Here is a 25,199-nt window from a genome sequence, read left to right as displayed (position 1 = left end):
GGCTTTTCTACCTCTACTTGTGTGGGTCAGCATGTTACTGTTGTATCATATGTTAGCGCATCAGAAACAATTATATTTTGTTACTGTGCAGTTCATTCATAGTTACATTGAACGAACAGTCTTTTTCTGGTGAAACTTTAAATTTGTGTGAACTTTCATCATTTTTGAAACAGAATAGATTTATTACAAAATTTATTTTTTTAAATATTCATATCTTAATTAGTTTTGATTATTAGACAATTATGTTTTACTTGTATTTTATAATTATATATTGATACTATTATTTCCATTTTAAATTAATTTTTTTTGGCAATTATTTATATCCTTTATAATAAAATGTACATTACAAAATATTTTTAATTTTTTAATTATTATTCTTTTAAATAAAAATGTTAAAATATACAATGTATTATTTTATTATTTGCTTAAAATATGTATGGTATAGTATACTTTACTTGTTTGTCAGACCTATATTAAAATGGTCACAGGAATTTACATAAAAACTAATTTTCAGGTTGTAAACACGTCAAATGGTAGATGAAATCAGATGAAAAAAACTAAATCTGACAGTTACAAAAGTAAAATAAAAAATTCTACACATAAATTTAATACTGACTTTTTATAAGTAAAATTCACAAACTTAAGTCTTTCTTTTTTTCAACAAAACAAAGAAATAGATTATTTTTATTTAATTAAAAGATTAGAAAATTAGTTATTATAAATTGCCAGCAAAAATAGTAAGAAATTTATGAGTACATTGAACCACGCGAGAGTGACTGTTCAGCACGGATGGTATAAATTAATGATTCTTCATCTCCCATGTGCATCATGCACTAGCACATGCTTTCATCATGTGCACATGCTAGCGCCTGTTTTTCAGGTTTTCCAAACGTTTTATATTCCAAGACATATATAAATCTTGATAAATAGTATACTTAGGCGAGTTAAAAAGAAAAAAAAATTCAACAAAGAGGGTTGATACACTGATGAAAAACAGGCATGAATATGTTAACATGATAATTCTAAACATGTACTCTGCAAGTACAACATTGTTCTAATTACAGTCTAGTAAATACTATACGTCATGCAGACCTATTAAACAGGACAGTGTTGCCAAATGAAAGAAAACATTTCCGTTGTATTTCTACTATCTCTATTTTCTAAATAGAATTTGCAGCCCATCACCAAAATGGCAAATTCCTAATCTCATCTTAGCACTACACAATACTGTACTGAAACCATCTGAAAGTTGATAGCTTTGAAGGTATTCCCAAAATGTATTTTTGATGAGCTCCTCATGTAAATAATATAAATAGTATAAATACACATAAGATTATAACATAATTTTTTCTTGACCTGAATAGCAATACCCACAGAGTTTGTAATGAATGAATAAGAACCAAATTTTCACTGCTAATGAAAAATTTGCCATAGCATAATGATTCTAAAAAAGATATAATTAGATAAATAACTGAACAATTAATTACTAACCATAGGAGAGAATCCACTTTGTGAAAGCATCAGCCATCGATCCCTAAAAATAAAAAATAAATATATATCATATTCTTGAATTAAAACCATTTCAGTATGCTTGATTTTGCATTTTACCAATTCTGTTTATATAAATAAAAAAAAATTAAAAAAAAAAACAATTATTATAAAATTATACACTTCAACAAAAAAGTACTAAATTCACTTAATTTTAATGAATTAAGAATTGAAAAGAATCAAAATGATTCTTTTAATTTCTGAATCTCTTAGATTCATTTGTCATTTTTCTTTTCATAAATCTCTTAGATAAAATTTGTGATTATTGTATTAATCACCAGAATAGATTAATAAGTTTAAATATATCAATTAAAATGGATCAAAAGCAAACCACAATTTTTTTACAATTATTTGTATAAAAAATTAGATTAAAAAACGATAAAAACTCACAATTTAACAGTTATACACCAAGAGATAAAAATATAGACTGATGTTAACTTCTTAAAATAGTAGCAGAAGTATGTTATTAAATCAAAGGACTTTACTATAAATAAAATAGTTTATTAATGAAACTAAATTACAATAACTAACTGTAGAATTTTTAATAATAAATACAACAAACCTGCAGATGTAATCACACCGTCATCTTGCCTGGTGTCATATTAGTCATAGATTATGACTATGAATATCAGCTGTAGGATTACTCCAAACTCTACGCTGAGGTTCTGGTGTATGAAATCGAGCAAGCTGACGCTGTGAGTGTTGTGGGGAGCCAGGAACTGAACTACACTCAGAAAGACGACGAGGAGGTGGTTGAGGAGGTGAAGGCGATATATGCCTAAAAAAAATCATTTATTAATAATTAACAGATAAAAAAAAATCTCCAAAAGTAGGAACCCCCCAAGCCAACTAATGAAGCATAAAAACCATAATCTGGTCCATAACAATAAAGAATGTGGAAATCCTAGCTAAATATTGCAACAAACTCCCAAACTGTGAAGAACTGACAGAACTCCCAACTTTAACACCCGCATCCCAATAACAACACTACCGGAAAACATCAATCCTCCCACAATGAAAGAAGTCTACCAAATGCTGGGTGAGATGAAGAATTACAAAGCGTCGGGAGATGATCAGACCTTTGTAGAGATCTGGACATAAGCAAGAGGATCAGCAAAAATAACCCTTCATCAACAGCTTGTCAACATCTGGATCAAAGAACTACAAGAACACTAGACAACAGCCCTTGTCTACCCACTACAAAAAAGGTGTACTAACACATCCTAACAATTACAGGGATATATCGTTCCCAGACACAACATACAAAATTCTTTCAAGAATTATCCTCAACAGGTTCAGTTTGCAACTCAAGAAAGAACTAAGCAAATACCAGGTAGGTTTTAGACCCTGGAGGGGCTATCCTGACCAGATCATGAGACTCAAGCTAATAATGGATTGCAACAGAAAAAGAAGCAGAAAAATGGTGATAACATCTGTAAATTTCAAGAAATCATACAATTGCATCCACAGAGAAGCCCTGCTAAAAACTTTAAGACATCTTGGAAAATATCCCAAATTAATAAACACGATAAAACTGACCCCCTCACAATACCAAGTTAATTTGAAATTCAGAGGTGAATTCTCAGAACCATTTAAGATCAACACAGGACTGTGCCAAGGCAATGGACTCTCACTGCTACTATTTAAATGTGCTCTAGAAATGGTAATGTGGAAGTGGCTCAAAACCACCTCCCCAAAAATAAAAATAAGTCAAAAAATCAAAACAAAGTGCCTTTGCTTCACTGATGACTTGGCACTGCTAGCAAACGACACTGATGAAAGTAAAACCAAAATATTAGAACTTCAAAACATTGTAAATAAAACAATATAGTATTTTAGGTTCAAAATACTATTTTAATACAGAAATTGTACCCCAAAAACAAACACAATTAAAAGATATAAACACAGACGATAAACATAATCAAAATAGTAACCCAATTTAAATACTTCAGAGGAATAATAATAAACAACCTAAATAAACAAACTTCAATCCTAACAAGAACAAACTAGCAAAAGCACAAACATTAACCTGGTACACCTACAGTAAAAAAATGTCTATCCATAAGCGCAAAAATATGACACTACAACAGTTATAAAACTGAAACCATATATGTAGTAGAAGCACTTTTTCTCTTGAACGAACAATCAAAGACTGACAGACTCTAGAAAATCTAAGAAGAATTGGAAGAACCTGAATCAGCAAAAATTTTCTGAAGACAGGCAGTGGTAGATCATGCCCAAAAAAGTCATGTACAAAGTGTTAGAACCCATCACTGATACTATGTGTCAAGTGGAGACTAGGATTCGTTGTACACAATATGAAAATCCAAAATGCGAGACTTATGAAACAGCTGGTACATTACAATGTCGACTTGAAAAACAACAATACAAGATGCAGATGGATCAGAGAAAAAAGGATCTGAAGGAAAATAGCCTTAAAAAAGAAGACACCAGACAAGAAAAATTTAAATGAAAAAAAATCAAGGGCAAAACACTAACTTCACACTAACAAGAAAGAAACTCGCAACACAAGCATTCTCAACACCTGAAAGGGCATGGAGATCAGAATATATAAAAAGAACTGGGAGGACTGCAGGGCCTGAAGAGTCCCCATCAAAGAGACTTGGATAACGGACTGACTAAAGTGATCTTATGTGGTCATAAAAAAATCAAAAAAGTAGGTAAATCCCTAGAAAACAATAATTTTTAAAATCCAGTGACATAGCAATGTAGGTAAAGTACAAATTATTATGCATAAAAGAAGTAACATAACAATACTAATATAAATAAAGGACTATTACTGAACAAATTAAAAACTAAAATAAAACATTCTCAAAGATTAATTAAAACTAAACATTTACTAAAATCCTAAACCAGATGAGCATTTTGATTGTTAAACAATTATCATCACTAAATAAAGACAAATTATTAATGTAGACACAAATGGTGATTAAAAACTTCTAGCAATTCACAAAAATCTGTTGCAAGCACCAACAAATTTTTGAAAAAATTAACACTTTTAGATTTGCCATACATTATCTTTGTTTAATAACCAACAAACAAACAACATTTTTTTTTTTTTAAGCAAATCTGAGAATTTAATGCTAAGAAAATTGAAGTAATAAAGCCAAGATCCTGACCCCAAAGGGGAAGACACCCTCCATGACCAGGATGCCACCGATGCGAATGCCACAAACAACATTCCCATCGGTGTCCTACTAACTAACATAAACTCCAAACAAAACACATCTCTAGCCAAGTCTCAAACAAGACTGAATGACTTTTTAAGAACGAAGAAACTGAACCCTACCTACCCGAAAGCTAAACATGAGTTTGACACACAACAAATCATACAACACAACACAAAAACACTAACAAAACACAACAATAAAAATAAATAATGTAACATAAAACATAACTAACGAAAAACAAACAAATCTACAATCAAACAAAAACAAACACTTTAACAAACCATAAAACAAAATAACAATAAAACCAAACATAAACAAAAAGAAGAAAAGTCCAACCGGAACATTACAACCCTTCAGCAATCCATTCTTTTGCCAAATATGTAATAAAACATTCTATGATCAACCATTTGGCCTGGCTTTTCCAGTCAACAAAGAAATCAAGTGTCGACCTGATAATATCAAACTGACAAATGGTCCCTGTGTGTATTAAGTCATACCTAGCACATTCATATATCACATGATAAGCATAGTCCAACAATCTGCATTGAGGGCATATACCATAGTCCGTCAGGCTGAATTTCTGAAGTCTGTCCCAAAAAGCGCCATTCCCAGAAAGAAATTGCATCATATACTTGTTCAGGTGTACCCAAGGGGTGGCCTGCAAATCAACAACATTAGGGAAAAGATCATACGTATAATGCCCACACTCTGTCTCATCCCATCTGGCCTGCCACAGGGTGACACCATGCTGTTCTATTTTCTTTATTTTCTCCGTAGTCAATTGACCTGACTTCTTAGCATCATAACACTGTTGTCTCTCAGACGCAATCAAGTCTATCGGTTTCACACCTTTGATCACAAAGATCGGCTCCCATATAATTGTACAGTAACTATCTGTTACTGTTAGCAATATAAGGCACTGAGTCCATAAAAAAATATCCTGATAGCTTTTCAATTTTAACATATCTGCCCAAACAAGCATTGCATATAGCATAATTGCCTCCCAGACACCCTTATATAAGATAATCATAATCTTAAACCTAAGACCACAATCAGGATTGACCAAACATAGAATTCTGAAGAGGGCATTACAGGCCTTCGCCGTGACTTATTGAAGATGTTTCTTAAATGGTAATTTCTCATCAATAAACACCATGAGGTACTTTTGAACCTGAACATATCTACGTAGCCCGACATCGATATGTGGATTTGCCGCCTCACATCTAAATGGGCTTTAAGGAGCATCATCGTAATCATTTCCAGGCTAAACGTCATCTTATGTTGACGACCCCCATAGCTCAAGTATCCTGCATGCTTGAGTGGCTCGGAATTCAACCCCCCTCTGCGAACCTCCTTCGACCAGCAGGAGCCCATCGTCAGCATAGGCCACAATATGTCCCTGCTGGGCAACCTCAGCTGCAGAAGTGCAGAATGACAATTTTTGTAGTGCGTGCAAATGCATACCTGACTGGGATTCGAACCCGGGACCTCTATTTTATATTGTTTACTTGTATAACTACTAAACTTATGTATTAAAAATTTATAACTGTAAATAACTTTATTTTCACTTGTAATCTGTTTATTTTGTGGAATAAAGATTATTATTATCATCAGGCAGCAAATCATCAAGTAGTCTGTGCAAAATTTCAGACATGTCTGAAATTACACCGAGCTGGGTCAAGAAAGCAGACAGAAAAATGCCCTTTCGTCGTTTGTGTTCAAAGACCCTAACACAATCCTCCCAGGGATTCTTGTTCCCCTGTTCATGCTCAATCTCAGGAATCCCTCTTCGCTGTCCAAACTTTGTGAAAATATAGAGTTCTAATATCTCTATATTCGTCAACAAGGACCACACGTCGTTCCGGATCACTCTTATACTGAGATGCTCTCTGCGAACAGACAGCCTGTTGCATAACAGTCAATTCCCTGCTCCACCATGGAGCAAGCCTTTCTCGACCAGAACTAATGGGAACTGAACACTTCGGCTGCATCAACAAAAGCCACCGACAAACCTTCTGCCAGGTCTTCCAAGTCCAGAACATCCGGACTCCAATTCAAAACGTGAAGTCTGGTTGAAAGAAAATCAACAAACTTTTTACAGTCCGCATGCCTGTGCAGGGAATAACCCTGCTAAACCAGAATGTTACATTGGTAGCACTCACCCAAACCACCAGCAGTCTAACACACAATCAATTGATGATTACTTGAGCTATTGTCAACCACCTTCCAGTTACAAACATTGGCAGGAATAAACCTACTAATGATGTTCGTTCCACCAAAAAGCCGACACCCATCTACATTACCTGCATAGGTAGGCAACTTACCAGGTATTATATACCTGCAGACCACATTGGGCTAAAATGCCCTCAATTAATTCACTGCCATCATCGGTGAAGCTGCTATGCTACAGAAGTGATTTCACATTCATATCCGCACCAATAAGGACTGGACTGGTATCAGAGAATCATAGATTTAATCCCAGACCTCAAGATGATGATCAGCAGGATCTCTATATTGAAAATACAAACTTGCAACATACAGATGCAAGTTCTGAACATAAACATGGACAATAACATGATGATCGTTAGAGAGCTGTCGAATGAAGACACAGTCAAGTTCCCTTCTGCACAGTACAGCAGACACTATCAGAACCAAAATAAAATCTCTTCCAACATGAAAAATCCGGCAGTTCACCAGACACAACATACGGATTCTGCAACAAGATAACATCCAACACCCTTTGTATAGTGATCTAGCCAAGTTCAATCTGTACGATGTAAGCACCCTGTGCATTTAATTGCCCAATTTTAACCATCTAACAATATTGAATTGTAATATATTGTGACGGTCCTTTGATAACAAGCACAATCCTTACTATTCACAGAATAGAAAACAAATTTCAGCAATTCAACTTAATTCAAAAAGAACATACCAAAATGTGACAAAATGCATTAATTTAAGGGCATGTCAACACAATTACTCACATGAGTCCGACCAAATCACCATGTGGGTAACATACAAAACCACTCCAGGAATTAAATTCACACCTCAAAATACAAAAACATTTCAATTGAATTAATATTAATCTATTTCTTCTGCACCACATTTCAATTCTAATATTTTTTTCTAAAGAAATAAATTAAGATAAATTTTATCACAAAACAAAGTTATGAAATTTCAATCATTTAAAAATTATAAATTTCATATTTTTAATTATATGAACATACCATTTACAAATTCTGCACATAAATATGTTCTGAAGCACGTTTCATCTCCAGTGCCAGGCTAAACTGGGCTTAATTCAGATAACACATTTTTCATTTTAACTTGCTAAAATCTGTTTGAAAATGAGATTAAAACCATAGAAGTAAACTAATCAAAATAGCAATAATATTAAGTCTTCTTTTTAAAGGATCAATGTTTACTGAATAAAAGGCACAGATAAAATCAAAATAAAACCATCAACATCATAGTTATTACTAGGACTAACATTTAAATAAATATAATTATTTAAATTAACTGACTGACCAAAAGCCAAACCATATAGTCGGTCTTCAATAATTTTTTTTTTAATAAAAAGGATAAATCTTATAAACTAAAAAGGAAAACTTATTACTTAAAATATTCATTTTTTAAATAGGTCTGTTGGGTGCAGCAGTTCTTTCACCATCTTTATAAAGATATGTAATATAAGTAATTTTTCACCAGTAAATATGAAAACAGCAAACAATGATAGATGAAACATTTGCTCAGCTATCATCTAAATATAAATCATCTAGCTCAGAATTGCAAAGAAATTCTTGATATAATAATATAAAATTAAAATCAATGCAAATATCACAATAAAAAAACAAAAATACTATTAACCAGTAAAAGGTAAACTATTTGGAAATCTGCAAATGCCATTTTAGTTTAAAAAAATTACAATTTATAAAATTCCTTCAGCTGATCTATAAAGAAGAATTTCTTACTTTATAATTTTTTCAGAAATTGAAGAAAACAATTCTATATATACAGATAACCATCCTGTTCAAATACAAAAGAAAAGGACTACCTAAGTTTTTAGGGTTCTTTTTATTTTTATTATTTATATTTGTGGATCTTTACCTTGTTGTATTAGGGGAAATTATACATGTATACAAAACATAAAGAAATAAATACCTCCTAGAAAGGGAAGGAGATCCATTATCTCTGCGTGTTGGCACTGGGGAAACAGACTCTAGGTAATTTCGTCTAATAACTAATGGTGATGCGACCCTGTTATGACGAGGTGGTGGGTCGGGTGATGATGATGGAGCAGGAGGTCCAGGAGATGAATGGCGTGATATACGCTGTGGAGGTAATGCACTTCCTAGATGTACTTTGACACAAGATGAAAATCGTTTCTTGCCATTGTTATCTTCCACTTTTATACCTTCTGATGTGTATTGTCTACAAGGTGATACCGAAGTGGATCTAAAAAAAAAAAATATGCTAAATGTAAGACAAAGATACAGTTTCATGAAGCTATAATAAATCAGATTATTTTTTTTTATTGATAATTTCTGTTATGAAATTTACAAGTTGATGAATATGTGAAGTATATGTAATGGCTACTAAGTAATAAACTATCACACTGCCATGATGTTATTCAATTTGTTAGATTTATTTTTGTATGTTAACAGAATTCTGAATTAGCATCAGTTGTTATTCATTTTGTTATGAACTGCGTTAATCCTTAGACAAATATAGAATTGTGCATTTTATTGTCCTGAAAACATAGTAAAGCTAAACTCTGTTATAATATTCGTCTCATGAATGAAGAGAAGTAATGTTAAAAACAGAAATTTGCTTTAAGTGTCAAATATAAAAATCAAATTTTACTGATTACATAAACAATAGAATATACATTATCTTAACAATGCTTTTCCCTAAACTTCTAGAATAGAGAATATAAAAATATAACTGTCTTCAACAAAACTTAACATTGCTCTTTCCTAAACTTCTAGAATATAAGAATAACGGTCTATAAAATGCACATCTAGATTCTAACTAATTCCCAAAAACTTGACTATTTAAAAATTTTATTTTAGAAGTAATTATGTGATATTCTTTATTGTAGTGCAATGTAAACCAATATTACATAAAGCTATAATGATAGTTTTTAGCAGACAATCAATTAATTTTTATTTTGGATAATTTTAGTTCAATATTAGGTAACTACTGAACTATTTATATTAGTGCTACTTGGGTGAATATGACTTTTTAAACTAATCGACTGCCTTTTATAATAATTCATGAATTCCTCTTACTAGAACACATCACCTTATGAATAAAGATCAATGAATCTAGTGAATTTTATGAGTAAAACAAAGTATTCAATGACTCTTAAAAACAAAAATGTAATGTAGACATGCTTGAAAATATTGCCTGTAAGTGATTAAGATATAATAGCACTGACACAACTTAGTACTTGTATACAACTGTCTACAGAAAAACATTTTTGAATTCTCTTCTATGAACCACCATTAATATAAAAAGCACTTAATATTTTATTGTAGAAATTATGATCTAAAAAAATTACAATGAAATTGTAAACTGTATGGTAAAGAGTTTAGCAGATATCATGTCTTCTGCTCAAAAATAAAAAATTTCTATAATATAAATAAAACTGTTTTTAACAAAACGATACTGATATCAAAAAAGGTAAGACAACTACATTTCTCCTATTATCAAAATATGTTACTAATTTAAAATTTTGTTTAAAAAAAATACATGTTAAATATATGTAACAGACAACAGATATACAATAATAGATAACAAACTATGTTTAAGCATTCCAAGCAAAAAATAGAAAAATTTGTTGCAAAACTCTTACCAGCCCGATTTCATTTATATGTAATACATATCACAGAAATATGTAATAAATTTACAGAAATAATACAATTCTTATGATTAGTCATTTAATAAATGAAATTGGGCCGGTGAGAGTTTTGTAGCAAATTTTTCTATTTTTTGCTTGGAATGCTAAAACATCGTTTATTATCTATTATTGTATATCTATTGTCTATTACATATATTTAATATGTTTTTTTTAAACAAAATTCTAAATTAATAATAGATTTTGATATTAGAAAAGTAGAACCTTACCTTTTTTGATATCAGTATCATTTTATTAAAAACAGTTTTATTTATATTACCAAAATTTTTGTTTTTTGGGGGGAAGAAATGATATCTACAAGACTCTTACCAGGTTTCCATTTTTATTGTAATTTTTTTTGAATATCATTGCATTTTGTTAGATTATTCTTTTATTTTTTTTTATGAATTACTGATTGTTATCTTATGAATTCATAATTAAAATTTATTGCCGTTCTAGAACAAACAATGTACATTTTTTGAATTTCATGGCCAATTTTTTTTTGTTGATAGTCATATCATTCACTTCATACTACATTTTTCCTTTTTTAATAAAACTAGTATGACCTTCATGAATCGAAGATCTGTGATGTAATTATTACACTTATTACTTTGCAAGTGTAACCCTTGATTTATATCAACTCAAATTTATTTCTATTTATTTATTATTCTTTTTTTTAAAGAAGTGATCGGAATTAAAAAATTTGTTTCAGCTTCAGTACTTTCATTTACATAAGAGAATTTACTATTAAAACAAGCTGTAGTATATTTTCTTTCAAATTTCATTATTTCAAGTACATTATCAAGTTTTTGTACGCTACCTAGTACTATACTATCAAGTACTGCTATCTAGCGGTGCGATTTTTAGTTACATTAAAAAATGAATAAAATGACATATTCGAGTCTTGTTGGCTGATCAAATGGAAAAAACATTGTCTAACAAAATTCACGGTATTTTTTAAAAGTATTCTTTGTTACAAATCTAATTGAATTGAAATATAATGTTTTCATGCTTTTTTTTCCCATTTTCATTTCATTTCACTTTTAGGTTAGGTCATGTTTAGAATTGTAAACGTAGTTCATTGACTTCACCATCTGTGGACTCTTACCGTTGAAGTTCAAATGAACTTCGTGATGTCACAAAAAACAATGAAGAGAAATATACTCGTATTTACTCATTGAGATGATCATTTAACAGTTTATTTTGTTTTTTTTAATGGATTAATTCACTACATCAGCTCAAAGCTTGTGTGAAGGTATATGAAAATGGAAATCTTGTACCATGAGAAAAATGACTTGCCTGACTGGGATTTGAGCCCTGGACCTCCGGATGATAGGTTGAGGCTCTACAAACGAGATTCTCTTTGTGTATTTGCAAAAAAAAATCCTATCATTAATTATAAAAATAGTCAATAAAAATTTAGCATAAGTTTTTTTTTCTATAAAACTACTGCAATATAGTTACTATGGATGATCCTCCATGATATTACTCATGAATACTGACTAATGTATGACTAAAGATAGACTCAATTTCTAATTCCATTCACTTCAGCAAAATATGCAATGACCTATGAACATATTTTTCCCCCACTTGAACTTTTTTTATACTTAAAATAATACATTTTATCAAAATTTATTAAACCAATAAAATTTCATTTTATTATGAACATGTCCTATCAGTAAATTTAGAATCATTGTCAATGCTTCATGTAAAATAAGAAAAATTACATAAGGCAAATAAACTACATAAATCAAATACATAAGCAAAATTGCAATATTTATTTGTTAAAACTATAACTGTAAAAAAAAAAAAAAATACTTAAAAATGTTACGGTATAGATTTGCATATAAGCAAAGAAAAGAATTTAAAGTATATTTTTTTAAAATTATTATTATGATATTACAGATAGATATTTTTTAACGATATTTTAATATTTCGATATTAAATTTTTAACTATTTCAATTTACGTAATTTATATTATAAGATATTTACTAAAATTTTATTTAAAACTACCTTACTAATTACAAATATAACTTACTGCAAGGTAAGTTTACAAGTTTCGAAATCATGAAAAAATAATGCAGCAAACCTTAGCTAGCTGACTCAGTCAGACTTTTCTGCATCTACTCTTCTGATATTAGATTTAAGAAGCCATGATATAATAATTATAGTGGCAAATGGGGATTATGGTTGAAATAAAGAAATTTGCAACAGACATAAGTAGATGGGAAGAAATTTTGGTAAAACTAATTCAAAAGTCTACAAAATGATTAGTATGTCTGATAACCCAATCATTCAAGAAAAGGCATGAAGTAGTAGAAAAGTGAAAACTAATTTCAATGCTTCAAAAACATTTTATTGACAAATATAAACAAAAGCAAAGGTTGTTGAATTTTTTAAGTGTAACTGTTAGGTAGTATTATCACTAATGGCAAAACAGAAATTGATGGATAAAAATGATTATAACAAAATTGCTTATTATGAATAATTTAATGTTGAAAAATGTGGGTTTTGTTTTTTAATTAATAAATGATAAATGTATTTCTACCAGAGAAAACATGATACAGGAGTAAAACAAGTAAAATAAAGTCATCTAATTCTAATGATTTGGAAAATTATCTCCAATAATAGTAGAGAAATAAAAAAAAGTGCTTTAAAAATTAAAAATGCGAAATAAATGAAAAAAAAAAAAAACAGGGCCAAATGTGAATAAATAGAAGTTTATTTTCTGCCTGAATGAAAGGTGATGACAAAATGATGAAAAGGAAACTACAATAATTGTTCAAAATTATCTAGCTATTTAAAAACCATGTTAAAAAGGATAGTAAACCAGTTGATTTATAACTGACAATCAGAAAAAATTCAATTTATTTACTTTTTCAACTTCAGAACTAAAATTTTACCTTAACATTAATAAATTAAACAAAATGCCAAAATTAAATAAAATTTATCTCTATAAGAAGCATAATTTCTATTATTATTTATCAAACATCAGAGCAAATACAGAATTCTCTTAGACTTATTATATTCAAAAAATATATTTTCTTCTTGTAAAAAAAACATGACACCATTTAGCTAATCTAATTGAAAATCTGATCAATTGAAACTCCATGACACTGACCAAAGAGTGATTTTTTTTTTTTTTTTTGTCTTCAGTCATTTGACTGGTTTGATGCAGCTCCAAGATTCCCTATCTAGTGCTAGTCATTTCATTTCAGTATACCCTCTACATCCTACATCCCTAACAATTTGTTTTACATATTCCAAACGTGGCCTGCCTATACAATTTTTCCCTTCTACCTGTCCTTCCAATATTAAAGCGACTATTCCAGGATGCCTTAGTATGTGGCCTATAAGTCTGTCTCTTCTTTTAACTATATTTTTCCAAATGCTTCTTTCTTCATCTATTTGCCGCAATACCTCTTCATTTGTCACTTTATCCACCCATCTGATTTTTAACATTCTCCTGTAGCACCACATTTCAAAAGCTTCTAATCTTTTCTTCTCAGATACTCCGATTGTCCAAGTTTCACTTCCATATAAAGCGACACTCCAAACATACACTTTCAAAAATCTTTTCCTGACATTTAAATTAATTTTTTATGTAAATAAATTATATTTCTTACTGAAGGCTCGTTTAGCTTGTGCTATTAGGCATTTTATATCGCTCCTGCTTCGTCCATCTTTTCCTTAACTTTTCTGTATGCTCCGTCTATTTTACCAATGTTCATTTCTCTTTCCACTTCTGAACACTTTTCTTTAATCCACTCTTCTTTCGCCAGTTTGCACTTCCTGTTTATAGCATTTCTTAATTGCCGATAGTTCCTTTTACTTTCTTCATCACTAGCATTCTTATATTTTCTACGTTCATCCATCAGCTGCAATATATCGTCTGAAACCCAAGGTTTTATTCGGCCTAAGTTTGCTTCTGCTGATTTAAGAATTTCCTTTTTAACATTCTCCCATTCTTCTTCTACATTTTCTACCTTATCTTATTTACTCAGACCTCTTGCGATGTCCTCCTCAAAAATCTTCTTCACCTCCTCTTCCTCAAGCTTCTCTAAATTCCACCGATTCATCTGACACCTTTTCTTCAGGTTTTTAAACCCCAATCTACATTTCATTATCACCAAATTATGGTCGCTATCAATGTCTGCTCCAGGGTAAGTTTTGCAGTCAACAAGTTGATTTCTAAATCTTTGCTTAACCATGATACAATCTATCTGATACCATGCAGTATCGCCTGGCTTTTTCCAATGTATATTCTTCTATTATGATTTTTAAATTGGGTGTTGGCAATTACTAAATTATACTTCGAGCAAAACTCTATAAGTCGGTCCCCTCTTTCATTCCTTTTGCCCAGCCCGTATTCACCCACTATATTTCCTTCCTTGCCTTTTCCAATGCTTGCATTTCAATCTCCAACTATTATTAAATTTTCATCTCCTTTTACGTGTTTAATTGCTTCATCAATCTTTTCATATACACATTCTTCCTCATCATCATCATGGGCGCTTGTAGGCATAGAGACGTTAACAATCGTTGTCGGTTTAGGTTTTGATTTTATCCTTATTACAATAACTCTATCGCTATGCGTCTTGAAATACTCCACTCTCCTTCCTATCTTCTTGTTCATCACGAAACCTACTCCTGCCTGCCCATTATTTGACGCTGAGTTTCTAAAGTCACCTGACCAAAAGTCGCCTTCCTCTTCCCACCGAACCTCACTAATTCCTATTATACCACAGAGTGTAAAAAATTAAATTTATTTTTGACACAAAAAAAAAATGTCATCACTATATGTTATCATTATCAGCAAATTGGTATATTACTTGAGGTGTCAAAATAACATTAGACAATAAAATTTCTTCTTTTGTTTGTTACAAGAATATTATCTGAACATTATAGTATTTCTGACACTGATTTTAAATATGTAAGTGGTTTTTTTTATCGAGCATAGTTTTTTTTGTAATTACCATTTTCTGTTGTAAGAAAAAGGTATTGTAATGCTAGTATAACAATGTCATACATACAATTTCTACATGCCTAAAATCTGCTTCTTTTGTTTTTCTGGTGTAGTCTGCTGTAGGTACATAAATCTTGAGATTCCAGCAATAGTCAGCCAACATTCTTCGATTCTATTTTCCCTGGTAGCATGTATCCATGGTGGATATTTCCTGATGAAAGCATTCTTCATGTTCTTCACTCACAGCTCTACGATTGGTAGCAAAAAAATCCAAATGAAAATCTTAAGAAGTAGATCTGATTTCCAAGTAAGATACATTTTTAAAAGATTTACATGCAGCAACCTCACAGTCATTCAAACTGTCTTCAAATTCAATGTCATTCATTAGTTTTCTTAATTCTGGTCCAACAAATATACCAATCTTTATGTCAGAATCACTTATGTTAGGGAACTTTTTTAGAAAGTGAAATCCAGTCCCATTACAATTCACTACTTTAACAAATTTTTTCATTAAACCTAGCTTAATGTATAATAAATGAAGGTAAACTTTTTCAGATTTTACTCATTCCTACAGTCTTCCGTAGGAGATGTTCTTCTCTCATACAGTCAATGTTTCTCTTTTTTGCCACTCTTTTTTAACATAATGATTCTTCCTATCTCTGCTGTCCCATTTACACAAGAAGCAACAAAATTTAGTGTACTCAAATTGTAAACCAAGTAACAATGCTATTGCTTTCAGGTCTTCACAAATGTTTCTCATACTGAATCATAACTGAAACAAGTTTCATATTTTATATGAAAATATGCTAATCTATATAGTTAGTATAGCTAATCTAATCAATTAGATTAGCTATATTCATGTGAGCTGCATGAGCTAAAGGTATTAATGGGATATTGTTTCCATAATGAAGAAGGACAACTACACTTTGAGGAGTCTATAAAAAAAAATGCCATTCATCAGAAAGATGCATATGTTGCTTCTAGTAAAGATTGCACATCATTGCTTTAAATTAAATCCTAATATTGGAAGAAGAAATGTTCAAATTCCACTGCATGTCAAGGAAAGTACTTATTTTAATATTGTGTTGTAAAAAATTTCATCCTTACAGTTGTGATGCGAGAATTTCTGCTTGATTCTTGGATGAATTTAGATCACAAATCAGATCATTTAATTGATTAATTAAGTGTGGTTAAGTAATAACTGTATTTTCTAAAAAGTCTGGATCTCCTTGTTCATTATCTGATAAATCTGCACAGCCTTTCAACATAAACAGCCTCATCATTATCTAATTCCCATGTTTTTTGTGGTACTAGAATTTAAACTGTGGAATGGTCTTATATCAGAGAAAAAATCAGGATATTTAACAATACATTTAGTCTTAGCTGTTCCCTGATATTTTTGTTATACAAAAATAGCGATCTGTGAAGTGATCCTTCAGTTCTTTTCACACCATTGGAACTGCAAATGATGTGTGATGAGATCCATTTGACTAACCAGTCAACAACATTAAACATGAAATGCAGCAAATATGACAAGCGCAGGACCTGTCCTGATCATCTACTTTACATCCAAAATATAGTTCTTTATTTTCTATCGATGGAGTTACATTTCTCCTTCAAGAATTTAATGTTACCCACAAATGTAGCAGAAACTATTTGGATAAATAATCAAAGTGTGTGATATTTTTATTAAAACAGTTTACTGCAACACACAAACACATATAACAAAACTTTAAACACATTATGCACACATTAATGTAGTATATGCACTAATTTTACAGAAAAAATAAAATCTGAAATTGGTAGGAAAAGTCTACATCACAAAATATTACACACGAGAGCTCACAACTACTGATATAGTTAAGATCTTTCTTAGCTAGTATGAATACATTGTTTATTATTTATAACATTACATCTAGAACTGAGTCACCAAAACAAAGTTCATATACACAGTACAATATATGACTTAACAAGTGACATTATATTTAGAAAATCATATGAGATAAATTATAAGTGTATCATTTATAATCATTTTAATTACTGAGTAAATAATAATAATACTTATTTTTTGAGGCATTTATAAACTCAAATAAGCTGTAATTTATTTAGCAATTTAACTGCTACAATAAATAAAATAAATAATATATTGTACTTGCTGAAAAATAGGAAGGGCAATTATAAAAAATCTGAAGCCAATAAGGAAATTCTGATTTCATATTCGGAATCAGAGCCCAATAATACATAATATTTAGCAAATATTAATCTTGTAACAAAATCACTGTTGGCTAATGTTATTTTAAATTCACGTATTTTTCACAAAAGATTACATACATATGTTATCAATATCACAACATACATAAATAAAATTTACCTGTGATGTGTAACAGGATAACTATGTGATGCTGGTGGCTGTTGTGGCTGCGTCTGAAATTGTTGTTGATGATGAAAATGTTGTAGTGCGGAAGGGCTAGAACTACCATGAATGAACGCATTATAGTTGGACGGGTGATGTGAAGTAGTATGATTATTTTGAGCTTGAGTCTGGAGGTAGGTATTGGTTTGATAATGGTAAGGACTAGATTGATTCTGACTTGAAAATGTAGTAACACCATCAAATGGATATCGTTTACGAGCTTGTAAAGGTGAATCCAATCTAAAAATTAAAAAAATAATAAATTAATAACAACTTCAACTAATAAGTTCGTATAAATAAATATTTTATTAAGATCCATCCTAGCACCAAAATAAATTGTTAAATGAATTTTAAAACTTAACCTTGCAGTACTCATATTTCTTGTTTAAACACTTTCATAATGAATGATCATGTCAGACCAAACCAACAATTAATTTTTTTAACCCAAATAAATTTTTATTACACTAAAAAAACAAGTATTATCACTGCCAAAGCACTAAACACTACAAAAGTGGTTTATGGACCATTTATGTAAATAATTAGCATTAAAAAGTTAAAGGATTTTTTAGAAATGAGATAACAGAAGATTATTTAGAAATGAGATTATATTAAGCAAATTGATAAGATTATGAAATTAATAGTTTACAAGATGAATTAGATTAGAAAGAATATTGTGCTAGAATATTCTTTTAAAAACATAAGCCAGCCAAACCATACAGTATATATCCAAAATGATTTTCATTCAAGAAGAAAATGTAGACAGTAAAAGAAAAATACACCACATCAGTAAAACAATTGAAAAAATAAAGATAAATAAGTTTTAAACATGGAGAAACAGCTAATTGGTATTCAGATAAATGTAATAAACTTTTCTTTTTTTTTCAACAATAGTCATCATTAACATAATCCAATTTTTTTATTATGTGAAATTTTAATAAACATCAAACAGTTTTATAGCCTCATACAGATTTACTTCTGTCAGACAAATTCTAACAATTATTTATTGTTGCTGAAATGTCAAAATGTGCATATGTTTTATGGACACGTGCACATAATGTACGGCAGTACAATGTATGAAAAAGTTTATGTAAATTAGTAATATGTTGAATACAAACAACAAACAAACGTTTACACACAATCATAGCACAAAAATTTATTAACAGATGTTATCTGACATCAGTTAATAGACAGATTAAAAAACATTTATTCATCATAGTTTGCACCTATTTGCAAATTTTTTTTGTTAATGATTTTATTTTATTATTTTTTATAAAAAATTTCACTTTATATTATTAAAAATACACTATTTCAGCAATTTCTATGTTAAATTTGTATTAAGCCAATTTATATATAAACAAAACACAATTTGTTTTATAATTTAAAATATATTAGAAACAAAACAAAAACTTTTTACTTTTATAACACATTTACATATACAGGTGTTAAAACATGTAAAGAGGTCTAATCACCCACTAGTTTATACTAAATGCATATTTTTGTTAAAATGCAAATATTTGTGTGAGATGGATAAAATAATGTGAAGATGTTGGTATGACTAGAGCTAGAGCAGGGAGGCCTGTTTATTGCCTGCACATTTGAGTACTGCCAGTCAGTGTCAAACATTGGCTCTTAAAAGCCAATGCAAATCTTGTTTTTTTTTTGTATAAATATGATTTACTGATGAACATGTATTCGTGATGCAAACTTATTTAGAGACAAAATCTCATGTTGTGTGTCGGCAAAAGTTCAGGGAGAAATTTAAAAAGAAGCACTAGTGAAAAGTGTTATTCAGAAGTTAGTTAAAAGGTTTTGTGAAACAGGTTCGGTGTAGGTTCAGAAACATGCCCAACACTGGTCAGTTACAATGATGCAGATCATACAGGACCATTAAAGCGACAGTGACAAGATTTTTTCATAAATTTTTGCAGAGACTAAACCAGATAAAAAACATTTTATTAGATTCAGCCCACACTGCAGTGAGGAGAATGCTAAAATGTTATCCATATCGAATGCAAGTCTTTCAAGAGCTAACTAATGCTGACTATGTGAAAAGGGTTCACTACTGCCACAAACTAGTATCAAAATTGTTTTGACTACTGTTAAAAACTTCATTAGAGGCAACATTTGGCATTTTAGATCATTTTTCACAGATAAAGAATGTTTACCTTGGTATATATGTTAATAGTCAGAATTAACGGACCTGGAGTACTGAAAACCCACACATTCTCTTTGAATTTCCCCTATAACCACAAAAAATAGGCATATGGTATCTTATTTCATGATGACGAATAATAAAACCCTTGTTTTTTTTTAAAAACTGTGGATGCTGCCATCTGCCAAGAAATTAAAACAGTTCACAGCCTTACTGTAAGAGGATAAGCTTAACTGCTGGTTGCAACAGGACAGTGCCACTTGCCATACAGTTCACTTTACTATGGAGATGTTACAGGGTTTTTTTGGTAGAAGAATCATTTCTAAAGGATTGTGGCCACTAAGATCTCCTGATCTGACCAGTCCAGACTTCTTTCTATAGGGTTACTTAAAAGAATTTGTTTATAGGAGCAATCCACACACATTGCAGGAACTGAAGATAAGCATTACCAATGCCTACTAGGAAATAGACAGGGTACAGCTAACAAGAGTGGCTAGGAACATGGTCAAACGTGTTGACAAGTGCACATTGAAGTGGATGGACAACATTTTCAACACCCCCTGTAAATTATTATTGAAGTGTTTATCAATAAACTATTATTTATAGACTAAACTAAGTGATAGAGTCTCTTTTGATATATATTTTTTTTTTTTGTCTTCAGTCATTTGACTGGTTTGATGCAGTTCTCCAAGATTCCCTATCTAGTGCTAGTCGTTTCATTTCAGTATACCCTCTACATCCTACATCCCTAACAATTTGTTTTACATAGTCCAAACGTGGCCTGCCTACACAATTTTTCCCTTCTACCTGTCCTTCCAAAATTAAAGCGACTATTCCAGGATGCCTTAGTATGTGGCCTATAAGTCTGTCTCTTCTTTTAACTATATTTTTCCAAATGCTTCTTTCTTCATCTATTTGCCGCAATACCTCCTCATTTGTCACTTTATCCACCCATCTGATTTTTAACATTCTCCTATAGCACCACATTTCAAAAGCTTCTAACCTTTTCTTCTCAGATACTCCGATTGTCCAAGTTTCACTTCCATATAAAGCGACACTCCAAACATACACTTTCAAAAATCTTTTCCTGACAATTAAATTAATTTTTGATGTAAACAACTTATATTTCTTACTGAAGGCTCGTTTAGCTTGTGCTATGCGGATTTTATATCGCTCCTGCTTCGTCCATCTTTAGTAATTCTACTTCCCAAATAACAAAATTCTTCTACCTCCATAATCTTTTCTCCTCCTATTTTCACATTCAGCGGTCCATCTTTGTTATTTCTACTACATTTCATTACTTTTGTTTTGTTCTTGTTTATTTTCATGCGATAGTTCTTGCGTAGGACTTCATCTATGTTTTGATATAGATATATATATATATATATATATATATATATTAGGTGGTTAATTTAATAGTATTTATATATTGAAATTCTATTAAATAAATCATCTAGTACAGAATATTGAGTTAAGACAAACATATCTTACCTTAAATTTTCATGAAAGTACTTTTGTGGGATTCAGCATCATCAGTCATGATCGACTGAGTAAGTCACAACTGATTCCCATGAAAAATTATGGTGAGATATATATCTCATTACTCTATACTAGATGGTTTATTTAATATAATTTAAATATATAAATTCTATTCTAAATATTTAAATTCATCACACATATATATATTCAACTTAAAAGAAACCTTATCACTTAGTTTATTCTACAAATAATACGAGGGTTATTTTTTTTCAACGTCCGATCAGTCATGAAATAAAAACCCGTGCAAAAATTGGATGAACCTTTGCGCATGTGTTGCACAGCGTCTCTAGTATGGCCTTCAATCACGCCACGTCACTTTGTTTTCTGAACACGCAGCTAGCACGTAAACATGTCTACAACAATAGCATCTCTCACCAAGTGTGAAGTGCGTGTGGTAATTCAATTTTTTCAGGCTGACGGGTGTAATGCAGCTGAAATTCATAGACGAATAAGTAATGTGAAAATTCAATGAGTGACAGCAAAGTGCGACAATGGTGCAGGAACTTTAAAGCAGGACGTACAGATGTTCATGAAGCAGGCAGTCAGGGAAGGAAGTGAGTGTCAACCGATAAAATCGTCGGTTCACAATTTCTGTATTGAGTGATTCGTTTACTGAAATTTCAAGGTCAGCTCTCTACCCCGTTATGAGTGAGAGACTTCAGTACCGCAAACTGTGTGCGAGATGGGTTCCCAAGATGCTGTCTGACCATCAAAAAACAATGAGAATGGATGCCTCCCTAACGTTCTCCAGAGCTACCACAATGAAGGAGAAAATTTTTTGAACAAAATTGTCACAGGGGACGAGACATGGGTCCATTTTGAAACTGAAGAAACAAAAGAACAATCCAAACAGTGGGTGCGTTCTCATTCTCCCAGTAAACCAAAGAAGTTCAAGCAAACCTTCTCCTACAGAAAGTGTATGGCTACTGTGTTCTGGGATCGGAATGGAGTTTTCTTGGTGGAATTCATGGAAAGTGGCATGACCATCACTGCACCCTCATACTGTGTGACTCTTCAACCTCTACGAAGGGCAATTCAGAATAAGCGGAGAGGAATGTTGTCATCAGGCATTGTCTTTCTCCATGACAATGCTCGGTCGCACGCTGCAGCTGTAACAAAGAAGTTCCTGCAGTATTTTCTTTGGGAAGTGTTTGATCACCCACCATACAGCCCGGACTTGGCTCCATCCGATTTTCACCTCTTTGCTCACATGAAACGCTGGCTAGGAGGACAACATTTTGGCACAAACATCGAGCTGCAGACCAGCGTAGAAACATGGCTGAAAACACAGGCGGCTCCGTTCTATGACGAGGGTATTGGAAAATTGGTACCACGCTACGACAAATGTCTAAATCGGAGTGGCGATTATGTAGAGAAATAGTGTAACTATGTAAGTACTTGTTACAAATAAAAATTTTTTTATTTTCAGTGGTTTTAATTGACCAATCAGACCTTGAAAAAAAAATAACCCTCGTAGTTCATTGGCAAACACATAATAATGAAGGAATCTGTCATGATTCCCTCAGTCAATCATGACTGAGGATGTGCGATCCCATGAAAGCAACTTTCATGAAAAATTAAGGTAAGATTTAACTACCTCAATATTCTGTACTAAGTGTTTTATTTAATAGATTTTAAATATAATTTAACTGTACAGAGGAATAATATGAATCCTAAAAAGATTAATTTCAATAATATATATACATGAATCAATCCATTTGAAGTGACCCAAGGGTGGTTTGCTTGACCAATTCAATAAAAAATTGAAACTTATTTGTTTCCTACATGTCTCAAAACCTTAAAACTTTTTTTAAAATTTTTTATTTAAGCAGTTTACCTGTGGCAACCATTTTTGTTATGGTGTACACACCTATTTTTGTGATTGTAAGGGTTTATGGAAAAAATCATAACTAAAAAAAACGATTGGTCCTAAAAGAATGAAACAAAAAGCAATTTATTCATATTTTCTTTCTCTCCTTCCTATGAGAAAATTACCAATAAAGTTAAACATTAAAAACTGTGAAATTTCACTTTTGGTAATTTTTTTCAAGAGGCAGGGATGGCATACACAGTTTGAATTATTTTTTTATATGTAGGTATATGTTAGTAGCTTTACCATTAATAATATTAATGGTGATACACTTACCCCTAAATTTTTGAAAACTAATTTTGGCTTCAAATAAATCTGATGGGGGGCTGGTGATAAAAATTTCAAATTTACAAAACTTAATGTTTTTGTATATGTCTATGACAAATAAAAAAGTTTCTTGTATATTGTACTAATAAAAAAGTTATAACCTCTCAAAAATCATGAATAACCTGTTAAAAGTGTTACTATTTTAACTTGCTAAATAAGTACTCCAAGGGGGTTTCTTTTCTTCTTGGCAGTTTAATATTTTTATACTCATTACTACAGTTGAAATAGACTTGTTTGTACCATTCAACTGCAGTGTTCATGTTACAACAAGTGCTTCAAGTCATTTCCAGTTGTCAGGAAAATTCATGTTGCAACATGCTCATTTTGCTTATTGCATCATTTAGCTTTGCAGTTACAGACTGGTCAGCCTGATATAAGTTAGTGATCTGTTCACATCTTTACAGAGTTTCTCAAACTTCATACTGTGTTTGGATATGTTGATTAAATAAATAAATTTTACTTAATATTATTATATTTTCAAATTTTAAAATCAGATAAATTTTTACACTATTTTCAAGTAATTTCACATAAAACAATGGAAGAACAATGTTCCATAGGAATCTATGTGAATGAAGAATGTCATAAAACAGTGTATGGTAAAGTGCCAAAAGAACTTATTAAAATTTGTGAATTTAGTGATGAAAACCAACATATTTTTTTACATGTTAATTCAGAAGTCACTAACTAGTGTTTCTAAATATAATGAAAAAATATTTTTGCCAAAATTCAGTCACCTGTATGAACAGTTCTGTTGTGGCCCTTTGAGAACTCATAAAAAACAGTTAAGAAAACTTAAGACAAATAATATTAGAGCAAGCTCCTAAAGAACACCTTATCCAAATTTAAATTTAATTCCTGGAAAGTCTCTTTGTGTTAACTGTTTCAAAAGCATTTTTTTCTCAGCAAAATAAAGAACTATATGAATCCGAAGACCAAGAGAAATACATTACCCCACATCATAATATTGAACAATTGGATGCTGATTGTAGCATTTTGGGTGTATCACCTCCATCAAAATTGAAGAAATTAAGCACAGATCAAAGGCAATCAGCATTAAAATTTAAAATAAGGTATCTGAAAAATAAAAAAAGAATCCTGAATTGTATTTTGACTCAAAAGTTTCTGAGAATGAAAATCCAGTTCAATCTTCTTCACATGAATATGATGACCTTATTTTAAAACGAAAAGAAGAATGTGTTCATTCTTCTAAAGAAGATAAGATTACAATCATCAGTTTACTTCCCCAATCTTGGACCAGATCTAAAATAATACCAAAGTTCAATGTGTCTGAGCA

General features: G+C 31.0%; 1 protein-coding gene across 1 annotated transcript in view; it reads right to left on the bottom strand.

Annotated features, from left to right (window-relative positions):
* The window catches only part of LOC142328037 (dual specificity mitogen-activated protein kinase kinase 7-like), a 67,717-nt gene that overhangs the window by 2,158 nt on the left and 40,360 nt on the right, over window positions 1–25,199 (bottom strand). Inside the window, exons 9-12 of the mRNA XM_075371485.1 lie at window positions 17,976–18,257; window positions 8,901–9,194; window positions 2,111–2,326; window positions 1,492–1,534 (exon numbers count right to left, since the gene is read on the bottom strand). Coding sequence (XP_075227600.1) covers window positions 2,155–2,326; window positions 8,901–9,194; window positions 17,976–18,257 — 748 coding nt within the window. The 3' untranslated portion in view covers window positions 1,492–1,534; window positions 2,111–2,154. The remainder of the gene's footprint in view (window positions 1–1,491; window positions 1,535–2,110; window positions 2,327–8,900; window positions 9,195–17,975; window positions 18,258–25,199) is intronic.

Source organism: Lycorma delicatula, chromosome 7 (genome assembly GCF_047948215.1).
Source record: "Lycorma delicatula isolate Av1 chromosome 7, ASM4794821v1, whole genome shotgun sequence".
Classification (NCBI taxonomy): Eukaryota; Metazoa; Arthropoda; class Insecta; order Hemiptera; family Fulgoridae; genus Lycorma; species Lycorma delicatula.
Note: the sequence above shows the minus strand (reverse complement) of the source record. Positions and strands in the feature narration are given on the sequence as shown.